At 49.3% G+C, this 12,263-nt stretch overlaps 4 protein-coding genes across 4 annotated transcripts; all 4 read left to right on the top strand.

The window, feature by feature from the left end:
* On the top strand, nucleotides 1-972 carry BDZ99DRAFT_514177 (uncharacterized protein; the record flags this gene model as incomplete). The annotated part of the gene is made up of 2 exons (XM_033724840.1): nucleotides 1-18; nucleotides 73-972. The coding sequence occupies 2 exons, from the start codon at nucleotides 1-3 to the stop codon at nucleotides 970-972; spliced, it is 918 nt and encodes a 305-aa protein (XP_033584920.1).
* Nucleotides 973-1,917: 945 nt separating this feature from the next.
* Nucleotides 1,918-3,131, top strand: BDZ99DRAFT_470889 (uncharacterized protein; the record flags this gene model as incomplete). The annotated part of the gene is made up of 3 exons (XM_033721684.1): nucleotides 1,918-2,145; nucleotides 2,202-2,313; nucleotides 2,350-3,131. 3 exons carry the CDS (start codon nucleotides 1,918-1,920, stop codon nucleotides 3,129-3,131), a joined length of 1,122 nt encoding a protein of 373 aa, XP_033584921.1.
* Nucleotides 3,132-9,730: 6,599 nt separating this feature from the next.
* Nucleotides 9,731-10,605, top strand: BDZ99DRAFT_514180 (uncharacterized protein; the record flags this gene model as incomplete). Its single annotated transcript, XM_033724841.1, has 2 exons — nucleotides 9,731-9,875; nucleotides 9,911-10,605. The coding sequence occupies 2 exons, from the start codon at nucleotides 9,731-9,733 to the stop codon at nucleotides 10,603-10,605; spliced, it is 840 nt and encodes a 279-aa protein (XP_033584922.1).
* Nucleotides 10,606-11,423: 818 nt separating this feature from the next.
* Nucleotides 11,424-12,224, top strand: BDZ99DRAFT_470891 (uncharacterized protein; the record flags this gene model as incomplete). The annotated part of the gene is made up of 2 exons (XM_033721685.1): nucleotides 11,424-11,552; nucleotides 11,604-12,224. 2 exons carry the CDS (start codon nucleotides 11,424-11,426, stop codon nucleotides 12,222-12,224), a joined length of 750 nt encoding a protein of 249 aa, XP_033584923.1.
* Between the last annotated feature and the right edge of the window lie 39 nt (nucleotides 12,225-12,263).

The raw sequence follows: 12,263 nt of genomic DNA on the forward strand, positions 1-12,263 counted from the left end.
ATGCCAGCAACTCTAAGTGTATCCCTTCGCATATATTAGTATTTAAGAGGAAAAAACTAACGGTAAATCCAGGATGCGCACCAAGGATATCTATTATTCTCAGAACTGCCGAATGAATTGAAAGAAGAATTAATGAATGTCGTGCGCGTGCCCTCAATATTTCTCGTCGACAGTATAATGCATAAGGACGACGAATCACTGCCTCCTAAATATCAGCTCACTGGCACGTACTGGCCTTTCGCGCACATGAGTGTGTTCACACATAAGGTCCCAGTCGATATCAATGACATTCTCCAGCGCTATCGGGGAAAAGACGACAAGTCCATCTTCTATAACGAAATGATAATCTTTCTGGAAGCCTTTTACCGGGCCAACATCTTCGTCTTCCCGACCGACATCGAGGCGTATATTCTCGCCAATATCGATCCACAGAGCTACAACTGGATTCAAGACATTGCCGTAACGTCATTAGCCAAGGCGTATGAGCGTAATGGGTTCTACGACATGTGCAGCGTGTTAGCGAAGACGCACGCTCGATCGCTGCGACGTGTCCGGATCGAGCAACTCTGTGTGGAGGAGTATGTCTTGGATAGGATTGACATGGACACGGATGAGGATCCTGCGACCGTGGCCCATCAATTCGCGGTGGGTCTCAAAGGCTTCGTGGACATGGTAGTCCTGCGTGCAGCGAAGCTGATAGCCGCTACTCGACAGCACGGGTGGCGGCTTTCGGTAGAGTGGGACTACGATGGCGAGAAGCCAATCGTTTTCTGCCATGATCGATACAGCACCTCGGAAGCGGATCGCCTTCGCAATCAAGCGCTACTACAGGAGAGAATCGAGCAAGTTGGCCGCCTGCTCGATGGGCGTGACGTGCAGAATCTCACGCTCAAACAAATCAAAGCAATCATCACGAAGGACATGACACTCATCCAGGAACTCGACAAGGATGAGCTGTCGAGGTATGATTGAGGGTTCGGGGGATGCAGCTCGGGTGGAAGGATGACTACACTTGGTACAAGAAAGCAAGGTTCAAGGCATGGACATGTATCGACTGGCTTTCCTTCGATTATAATACAACTTCGTGTCCTTGGTTAACTATATGCTCCTGATGAAAAGAAATCAACTAAACCTTCTATTCACATGGCAAAGGTAGTTCTTTGGCATCACCAATAGACATACGGATGTATCAAACCCCTACACTAATATTACTTCTCTTTCTTCAGCTCGCAGCATTGCATTTCAGTCTTTTACACTTACATACTATCATTACAAGTTCGCTGACATCTCTCTTCAACAAACAGGAACAACTCTCGAAGGCTGATATTCAGACCGGGTTTGCTATACCCCCTCATCTTATCGTCCTCATGCTCAGTGAACGCAGGTGTTGAAGCCACGAACAGGTACGCAATCAGTTTCCCTATCATACGCTGTTTCTTGCGTTGCGCAAATATATATCTACGTCAATTTCGGGTCCAGTCTTCCTAAGCTCTGCTACTACAAAGCAATCGTTATAGGTACAACAATGTTCTTTAAAATAATAAGGTTGAGATACCTCCCTTAACAGCAGAAATCGAGATATGCTACACGAATCAAGCCGAAATTCGGCCACCTTTAATTCCGACGATGTGCTTGACGGACCGGCAAAACTAGGGCAACCCAACCACATATCGATTCCCTCTAGGATTGCGGCTCAGGCATCGGATGAACTGTTGCTAGAATATTCCAGGCACTCAACACGTGTTGGTTTCCTAGACAGTGAACTTCCACTGAGCGCCCATATGTAGTATAGAAGTTCACCAAGGATGCTCGTAATTCTACATCTTCAACCTCCAAGCCACCCACACCACCACCACCACCACTTCGAGATTTTCTCCGCCTACACACTAACGCTTCGTACAGCAATATATCACCAAGATGAACACACTTGCTCCAGTCCATCTGCAGGAGTGCAGCGTCTGCTACTTGGAACGGGCGGACAGGGTTTTCCTTCAGGCTTCTTGTAGGCATAACGCAATCTGCGTGGAGTGCTTCCGGGATTGGATTAACTACTCACAGCACAAGGACTGTCCCACGTGCCGTATGAAGTGGTCCACCGGGGAGGTCGTTGCAGCATCTCTTACTGGAGCAATGCTTAGAACACGAGTAAGTTAACCACCGCTCACTTTTCCAAAAGTGTCATCCTAACATCGATGTCACAGGCCCAGTACCGAACCTATGTCAACTTCGATGATCTTCCACGAGCCGTGAAGGTCGACATCTCTGCTGCCGTCAAGCTGCCCAGCGTGTTCCAGGTCGAGGGTGTAGACATGGGTCAGTACTAGCTTGTTGGAAAATGTATTCCTAGAGATCGACGCGAATTCAGTATTAATCTTTCGCATTTGTTGAATCAAGTACGCGAATTCGACGAAGAGGGATCATGGATCATTCCAGCAGAGCAGCGAAACCTTTTCTTCGAGCCGATGTACCGCCAGAACGTATTCTCGTTCCCTACACCCTTCACTGCGGCATCTTTACGCCAGCTTAACAATAGGAGCTATGACTGGATCGAGGAGATCGCTGTCACCAGTTTCGTCAGCGAGGGTGTGGAAGACGCCGCGGCCTTCCACATTCTGTGCAACATTCTGTCCGAAAGGAAGCCTGCATCGCTACGGCGTGTTCGAATTACCGCCGGCTGTATAACCGAGTACCTCCTCAAGCACTACGACTGCGACGAGGGTGATTTCTTCGAGACATTCCCTGATCTTGTAGAAAAAATCGTACCCTGCGCCGTCCGCCTCATCATGGCCATCAAGAACAACGGATGGGACATCGAGATCGAGCTGGAGACCAATCTGGTCATGGTCAAGTGGTTCTGCCATCATCATGGGGACGATGGCTGCAATCTCTCGCACGAATGGTCGACCCAGACAACGCGGAACTACATGCAGCTCTGGTTCAGGCATCGGTATGAAGAGGTGGAGAGGCTCCTGGAAGGCTATGATATAGACGTCCTTGGCCTTGATGCTATTCAGCATATCATTGGGTATAAATCTGCGGACGAGGATGTAGTTGGAGAAGTGACGGTGTCGGCGACGAGCCGCCTGGGGAAGACCATTTGGCAACAACGCCTTGAGTCAACGTTTATCTAGATGTGCGAACTGGCTAAGCAAGTTCTTGTCTATCCACCTGTTGAACTAAGTATATAGTCATATAGGACTGGCGGTGGAAATTTCTGTGTTCAAGCGTGGTCTTTCTCTTTTCCGGTCTTTGCATTTGGAGGAGCTGGCGCGTAGCTATTCCAGTCCCACGGATTAATGTCAAGATTCTTGTACCTTTGTGCTCGTATATCACCGTTTGAGGTGCTCCAGTGATGTAAAAACAGACGAGACAAATATACCTTTCGTAACAGCAGGATTTGAGGTCTCGTCAATGAAAAGCGCCAGCCTACTATGCATCAGTGCAGAATTTTCGATGATATGGTAAGGGAAACGGATTATGGGCGCAATGCATCGCTGGCATACTTTTCTCAACTCACCGGCAGATTAGCGGATTTCGCAGTGCAGCCAAGCCAGTACAGGCGTTCCCTGGGCGAAACACTTCCGCACCCAAACTAGTTACCCACACTAACCTATTGTCCACCTCGACTATACTCAGGTTGCAGCACTACAACCTAGGATCAACAACTCATATGCCAGAAAGCTACTCTCCGAACATCAGCTGTAGAGAACCCAGCTGAAATCTCAGCTGTAGAGAACCGAGCTGAAGCCTCAGCTGTGCAGGGCTCATCTGAACTTACTAGCGCGCCACCCTGGGGGTGGCCCCCTTCCCTCCCCTAGTATATATACAACTAGCTAGACGTCTATAGAAATCAGAGTTCACATCAATTTCAACCTGAGTACTATATAACGGCCATAACCTACACCGTCTTTCGCCCTCGCCCCGTTCAGTGGTGAGGGTGGTACAAGGATAGGGCTAACAGCTTACTAGTTTCTGTATCATTAGCCTCTCATTGCACTCCCCGAGAGCGGGGTTCGAGCCTCGAAGTCCTATTTAGGCAATTTTTTTTGCATTTCTCTTTCGTCCACATCCTTTCTGGCAATACCCGCTATGAGATCTCGATATGTTAATGAGATACTCCTTTTTTGGCTATAAGCTCCTGTATGCAATCTCACTCTTTTCCCTTTGCAGCACTTACTACAACTTACGTTTATCTAACATGGCAATGAGCACGCGCGCTGCTCAAGCTTCGGGCCCTGGCCGAGCTGAGAAAACAACTTCTCGACTATCGACGCTAGATCTTAGAGGTAGGTGCCTGGTGATGATTAGTTTTGGGGGCGGTGATCAATCGAAGCACCACACGCCAGCGTGCTTAACAACACAACCAACGACGATTCGAGCTCCAGCTACGAGAAGAACCTCGCAGACACTTTTCGGGACGATGAACACCAGGCGATAGAGACGATGACACGTGCAAGACTCGTTACCGTATCCCGCATAGTGACCGTTTCGACGACCCAGAGGACCTGAAGGGGAACAACTTCCTGACCAGGAGAACGAGGACTTTCTCGCACTTCTCGACAAATTGCGACTAGGGACCACAGAGGATCAGGCATGCTGGGAAGCTCTGGGAGTTGGGCGAAGTTCAAATGAGGCTTTTGGAGATCCTTGAATTCCGGTGCCTTTTGGCCACGCACAAATGAAAAGTAGCTAGAGAGGGGAAACATCCGAGCAAGCTTGCGAAAAGAGTCACCATACGGCTGGATAGTTTGGCAAGAGTGAGAAATCTAATGAAAAATTACTACGTGTAGGCCTGCTATATACTTTCCAGCCATCAAAATTAAACCAAAATAGGCTGCAGTCGTGATATCTCTATTAGACCCCAGAAATGATGCAATATCAATTCATTGCAATGTTTATCTATCACTACTGTGAATCAGCCCGGCGACATGGGTCTTCTGTGCCGCTCCCTGAAGGTCGCCTGGCAGACTCAGCTTCGTGGCTGAGTAAATGCTCATTTCACCATGGTCCAAATCGTACCAGTCATCATCAATCATTTTTCAACCTTTTCCAGTTTTGAGACACTTCAGACAGTACTGACCAGGCAGATTCGTAGGGAGAACTGCGCATCCTAAATTCACACCTATGCAAACCTGGCATTCACTGTTGAATTTTCATTTTATTACGGAGTACCTCTTACAGTGGTAAGTAGGTAGAAAAACGGTAGTTTCGACTTGTGTTCAATTCCTACGTCTGGGAAAATGACATTGGAGCTTGGATTTCGATTCATGTACGGAGCGCCTCAGCCGTCGGTAAAGAGGCAGAAAAATCGTGGCACTCACACCTGTTCAATACGTACGCCTGAAAAGTTGACATCGAAGCCTGCACTTATATCCAAGGATGGGGCGTCTCAGACGGTGGTATGCAGAACGAAATTCAACATTTATCAATTTCATGGTCACAGATTCAGAACACTTTGCTATCGGCGAATCCAAAGACTCCATTCCAGGCACCCCAGGCCACACGACTGTCGCTGATTATATATCAGTCTTCCACCCCCACACACCGCCCAGCAGCTCCAAACACGTTACAGAAAGCTTCAAAATCATGGGTCTTCTCTACCATCCTTCTCCCGCACACTCCAAATTACGCCACGAAGGACATCTCCTCAATTTGCGTGCTGTAGAACTGCTCGATACCGCGCCCTTCAATCAGCCAGGCGCTGGTACCCCTTGGGGCCGAACGCGGCGCGCCACCAACTTGTCTTCTTTGGGGCGGAAGAGGGGTACTCCATGCGGATCTTGGCTAGCTCATTCTCTAAAACACTGTCAATTACGTGCGTTTACAACTACACAACGAAAGAAAACTTACCCAGCTTGTACTTCTGATAGTACCCCTTCTTATACATCTGCGCCTGCCGCTTTGTCTCCTCTTTGCACCAATGGTCATTCCAGACCCAGGCTTCCTCTATGGTGGTAGCCTCAGGGGGCTCCAGTTGGTACAGGAGGCCCACCTGCCTCTCCGCGTCGTGCTCGCCCGTCTGCTCGTCTGCGTCTTCGTGGTCGTCGGCGTGGTTAGAAGTGGCCATTTTGCGTAGGTTGTGTGTGTATATTTGTGTGCTTTTATGAGCGTTGCGTGATGATGATTATGAGGACTTTCGGACAGGGAAAAAGGATAAGCATGGTACTTTCGAGCTGATATATGATAGAAAGTAGACGCTCGAGCCTGTAACTTCACCTTTTTGTAGCTTCACTATTGCTAGTCGCACCATCAGCAGAGTGCCCGACACGGTGAAAATATACTTATTGTCTGGATTACATAGTGACGTATGCAATCTTGAGGGGGTGAAAAATGCAGTGAAGCACCCTCGATCGATGCTTTCTTGACATTATCTAGCTACTTGGTATCGTTTGAGATACGTCAATCACTCATAAAATAAAATCCTCAATGTTAAAGTCCCTGCGGATCAGAAGCCCTCAGATTTCATGTGTCCCGTCTTCAATTTTCGTCCGGCAGATAGACGAGCCTTGGCTTCTTGGCGGCCGCTCGCTAAGCTCCCGCGGTTCATTTTCTCTCAGATAGCTACTCCGCCCAATTAAAAGTTTCCACCCTTTTCACCTTGCTGTCTTGTCCTTGCTTCCGCGCCCACCATCGCATACTGGAAAGCGCCGGCCGTGAAGCTAGTGCGAACCTTCGCCGTGGGTCTTGACCGAAGGCCCAACCCAAAGCCAATACGATTCCGGGCCTCTCCGGTCTCTTCTTCTCTTGGAGACCGTCAATCGTACGTCCGGTGGTGAGCTCTGCCGCCATGGGAGAGACCTTGAGGAACGCCTGGAAGCGGCAGACGACGTCTTCCAGCACAGCACAAGATCCACCACCTCTGTTGACAGCCGCACACCATCAGCACGCCTGACTCCTGTACACCATTGCCATTATTGTACACCCTCGTCTGAGAGATCCGTGTGCGCATCATGATGCTTCCGTAAGTTGCAACTCCCGTCCAACCGTTTACAAGGCTCCGAAGCAAGACGTCCTTTGCTGGTTCCAAGGAGTCCTGCGAAACTGTTTAAGCTCTCCATGGGAGCCTTATCTATAGTCTTTGCTGACTCCGTCTAGCTACAGCCAGAACGACAGCGATGCGTCTCGCGACGAGGCTCCCGACGCGTCCGGTGCGCCCGTCATCACAGACGATGTCCGTGGCGCTCGTGGCCCTGGATTGAACCATCGGTGGACTTAAGGAAACTTAAGGCATGAGAGGCTGTGGTTCAAGAGGTTCGAAAAGGTATGCTCTCTTCGTTGGCCGACACTTATCCTCGTCAACTATCTAACAGTTTTACAGCGTCGAAGACGGCGAGAAGAAACCGGAGCTGGTACTAACCGATGTGTGGTACTTGGAGGAAACATGAAGGCTTTGATGCAATCTCTGGTAAGCGCGCTCCTACTGTCCTCGTCTCTATATTCACTGTCCCTAACACCATCGTCTCTAGAGAGAAGGAGCGAAGCCGCCGAATAGCTAGCTCCTGACATTTTCATCCCGTGTCGCCAACGATCCTTCGCTCGACATTTCGATCACCGCACAACACGAGGAATCAGAGGGAAAGCGGGAAGCATGAGCTGGAGGACCTTCAGCGGTGTCATGGTGACCCATAATCAGATGAGAATATCATATTGAATGTGATGTTTGTAGTGGTGCCTTTTGGACATGCTTGCATTTCCTGACGTCTGTGGTTCTGAACTTCTTGCACCCTAGCTGCTCCATGAGTGGCCAAAGGCCAAACACCTGTGCAACTGTGGGAATAAACCATGGTCGCATAGCGCTCCAGTACAGCTTTTTATACCTCCCCTAGGTACTGGGCTACCTACGCGTGCTATATGTGGACACAGGAAGTCGTATGGAGGGCTTCTAAAGTATAAATGACTAGAGATCGAGGAATACTCCTTATAGCTTGGAATGGGTATATGACCTACGAGTTGAGAGTCCAGAGCCACTTGAATCGCATTTGTCACTCCTTAGGGGACTTCTGAGCGGTAGAGATTTTAAGAAAGTGAACTCTCACAGGGCGTTAGTTAGATACGCAGTACTAGAGCTCTGAGACCTAATGCTTTTTCGCATTTTAGCCACATCTTTAGTACTGAATCGTTAGTTCTGGAAAGCTTCTTACGTATTCGGAGCAATTCTAAACCATAGATAGACACGAAATGTGAAATTCAAAGTCCCTGGGCTGCGATGTGGATGCTTAGTATCTAGATACGACTATTGGAGCTTCTCAGACGCGTGCTAAGCTACATATGAAGTACCTCAGGTTGCAGAACTACCATTGTGAAGGCGTTCTTTTTCATCCTTCATCCAGGTCTCCTTAAGCCTACTAGTTTCCTCTTCGACGTCCTGTTTTATGGCTAATACACGTCCAGACCGCCCTCTCCCGATATTAGCCCAAGACCTAAGGAAGTGCTGTTTCATACGTGAATCATCTTCCTCCGCAGCTCCGAGGCACAGAACAGTTTCGGAAAGATCAACTGCGCCAGAATCTTCCAAGATCCCTCCACAGTTTCTCAAAACTCCATTCATTGCACTAGTGTCCAAATCGCGGAACGTGCATTTCCGTCATGGTCTGATACCTATTGAAGAGGGGTCGATAAGCAAACATCCTGGGACAAAGCTCCAGCTTGACAATACGTTCCATCTCTCGAGCTGAAGCCTAGGTATTTCTAAGGCGCTGAGCTTTTCCTGCAGGAATACTCATTCTGAGATAATGAATGGCGTTGAGCGTTTTCGGGGAATGTCTTTCGAGAAACGTCTTCATGGCCATGGGACTCCGAAAGCGGAAGGCGCTCTTCTGGTAAAATCCCCCCCCCCTTCCCCCCACCCTAATGATACGGTGCAGTTTCTTGTCAAGGTATAGACGAAAGATTGCCCAGTGATGACACGCTCTCCTTAGGCCACCTGTCTTCGCCTAGGCACCACGGCTCTCTCGGCGTCTTTGCTTTGATCGCGCCGTCAAAGGGTATGAGCTCGCCGAATATCAGAAGGAGCTCCACCCGGAGATCCGCGAGACCCATCTTGATTTGCGTGTAACGAGTGTAGGTGAGTTCTGAGACGTTTCTTGCGTGATTATAAGACAATAGTTGTGGTTTGCTTCTTTTGGATTGAAATCTTCTAGATCTCGGAACAAATTGGGACCTGCCGAAAAAGGACCGTGCGCCCACGCTTGTATCCTAATACTGATGCTGTGCTTTACAGAACCAGCGCTGCAGACTTCCTACATGATCAAAACTGTGAACTAAGCAAACTTTTATGTCAAATAAGCTCCATATTCATTCGTGTACATGTCCGGAGAATTCAGCTAAATGCACAATCTCCGTTATGGGCCTAGCCGACAATGGGCTTAGTCGACATTCACAACAAGGTCGGGCCATAACGGGCATGATGAGCTTCCGCATACAGCAGGGAACCGCAAGTCTTTGCACACTCATTCACCACTACTAGCAGTGCCCCCACGAAATTTTCAAACCTACCCGCGATGTTCAGGTTCATGCAGCGGTATCTGAGCTGCCTCTTGTCGGAAAGACTTTCAAGCGATGAGCCACTCCTGACAGTAGTGTTAGCTTCCTAGGTAGGCGGAGATTGACAAGTCATTCGGCCTTCGGAGTCATAACAAGAATCGATGCTAGGTGGTTCAGGCTCTCTCTAGAATGTTACAGAATACGGCTTCTCTTTCTTTCTGGGTTAGCAAAGTCTTCCAGAAGCACAATGTCAGTTCGCGGACAACTTGGAAGGAAGTTTCGCCTTGAACAAATAAGAGCCTATGCCAGCGGAGTCGTGCGGCTAAAACCTGCAAAGGAACTAGGCCACAGCTCCTCGATCTTCCTGAAGAGCTCCTCATTCTCATTCTCGTGTATGTCGTAGTCTCTGATCACCCTATTAGATTAGATATATGGACCTCGAACACCCTGGTTGAAAAGATACGATGGCGTCCCTCCGATGAATACTATACCAAAGCTCGCAAATTCGAGACCCAGGTTTTATCGACGTTCGAAGTACGGGGACTATCACCCCTTGCTAGGGATACCTTCTGCAAACGGAACACTTTTGATTATTCCAGTCCGAAACGCTTTCATCTTTTCCTGCAAGCGACGACAAAACTGGCGTCCGGCGAGGAGCTGGAAGCCAACAACACGTTTATTCGGCGCGTCGTCGTCTGGTTGAAGCCCTCGGACGTGCCTCTAATCAGACACTGCTGGCACGATTTGAGCACGTATAGAAATCTGAAGAGCTTGGTATTCGTATCCAAGTCCTCCTTCCCGTACTTCAGTGTACCGCACAATCGGCTGCAAGGAAATATATTCCTGGAAGCACTCGCTGACTTGGCTCGAGCTCGGTATGCGGAGGGTGCCATGAGGCTGCAAGATCATCTCCTGGTATACTGCGAGGAGTTCCTGAGACGGCCAGGTAGAGTGCAGAACCCGGAGAAAGTGCTCCGATTCAGCTTGAACGAGGAGGATATGTTTTTGCGGCTGGACTTGGAAGAGTTCAAGACCAGCCGTACGATACAGAGCCTTCGGGACCAGATATCTGATGTATACGAGAGGTTTGAACATGGGATGATGGAGTTGCTTTGGCGATGAGCCTTTCTCAAGCAAGGACCTATCTCGCTCCCGCGAGCATAAGGTCCTATAATAGTTTCTACGATCCCAGGTTGCATGCGATTTCACGATACAGAGCCTTCGGGACCAGATATCTGATGTATATGAGAGGTTTGAACATGGGATGATGGAGTTGCTTTGGCGATGAGCCTTTCTCAAGCAAGGACCTATCTCGCTCCCGCGAGCATAAGGTCCTATAATAGTTTCTACGATCCCAGGTTGCATGCGATTTCTTTTCACACTCGATAATACGGGGAGCACTCTATGAATTTTGTAGTATGTGCATTGCGAGTACTAACGGGATGTCCTGCGCTATGTTAGTATTCTGTAGTAATGATATGGTGATTGGTATGATCTGCAATTCGGGGAGCAGATTTGGGTGAATCTGCATGCAATGACGGAAGCGTGTTAATTTGCAGGCCGTAGCATCTGAACATTGATAGAACGCGACATTATGTACTTGAAAGCGCTACCGGCAGTGATTGCTGTAGGTGATTGCCATAATCCAACAAAGCACTGCGTTGGACTGAGGGTGCTCCAGGCCAGTATATTAGCCGGTTGGCATTCACCAAACACCTCACACTGCAGCCTTTGCATTTCTAGCACGCCTTCCAACGTACACCTTCCACTAACCGCATGACACACACCCACCATCTCTGTGGCGCTCCATTCTCAAATCCTGCCGTCCGTCTTGTCCTCTTGACTGACCGACTCCTACACTCAAAACCTCTCCATCCTCCGTCGTCATCTACCACCACTCCTCTTGTAGTTCCACCCCTCGAAGAAGCATCATCCTCTCTATGTCCTACAGCCACCTCAATGAGCAAGCGGCGCAGTTCGCCATCCGAGCGACAAAACAGCAAACCGCATGGGAAACCCAGACACATCTACAAGGAATGCAACACGTGGGATTGCTGGAAGGCTTTGAGGTTAGTTGAACCTACGGCAAATGGCCCAGTGCCTATGCTCACCAAGTTTAGGCCATATTGTACTTCGATTCACCAACACAGCTGGTTGAGCAGTTGGGTTCAACCGCCGATCAATACCTGCAATATGTCCACAATGTATTTGTTGACGGATGGGAGGAGCTTTTAAGTCAAGATGGCAAGCGTCGAGCGTTCTACTCCATCCTTCTCCGCCTCTCGAACCTTAAAAACGTCTTCTTCATCGCCTACACACCCCCGGCTCAAGAGTACCTCGATTCTCTCCTCCTGCTGAGGAACCCATCTCCCAAGGAACACCTAGCCTTCTTCACCGGCTACAACCGAACTCGAGCCTCAGCATTGGGCCGCGATATCGAGAGGTCCTACAGAAACAGTCTCAGCGGTCCCGCTGGCCACAGTGTGGAGCCCTTTTGGAAGTATCGTCTGGCCGTCGACTGGCTTCCGCAAAGCAGTCGCCGACCCCTCACCGATTGGCACAACCTGTGGACGACCCAGCACACCCCCAGACTCACGCAGCTGGTCAAGCGCTGTGTGAGTGAAGTTGAGTTTCGCTGGATCCAGAACATTCGTCTTCTGCAAGGGCTTCCTGCTGACCTAGTGCTCATACATTGGATGTGGACGGAGGAGTGGGCGACTTTGGGACGTCCTGAAGAGTAGAAAGGGGCTACAGTAGGGCCAGGAGGCTTGCATGAGCGA

Source organism: Mytilinidion resinicola (genome assembly GCF_010093595.1).
Source record: "Mytilinidion resinicola strain CBS 304.34 unplaced genomic scaffold BDZ99scaffold_1, whole genome shotgun sequence".
In the NCBI taxonomy this organism is placed as follows: Eukaryota; Fungi; Ascomycota; class Dothideomycetes; order Mytilinidiales; family Mytilinidiaceae; genus Mytilinidion; species Mytilinidion resinicola.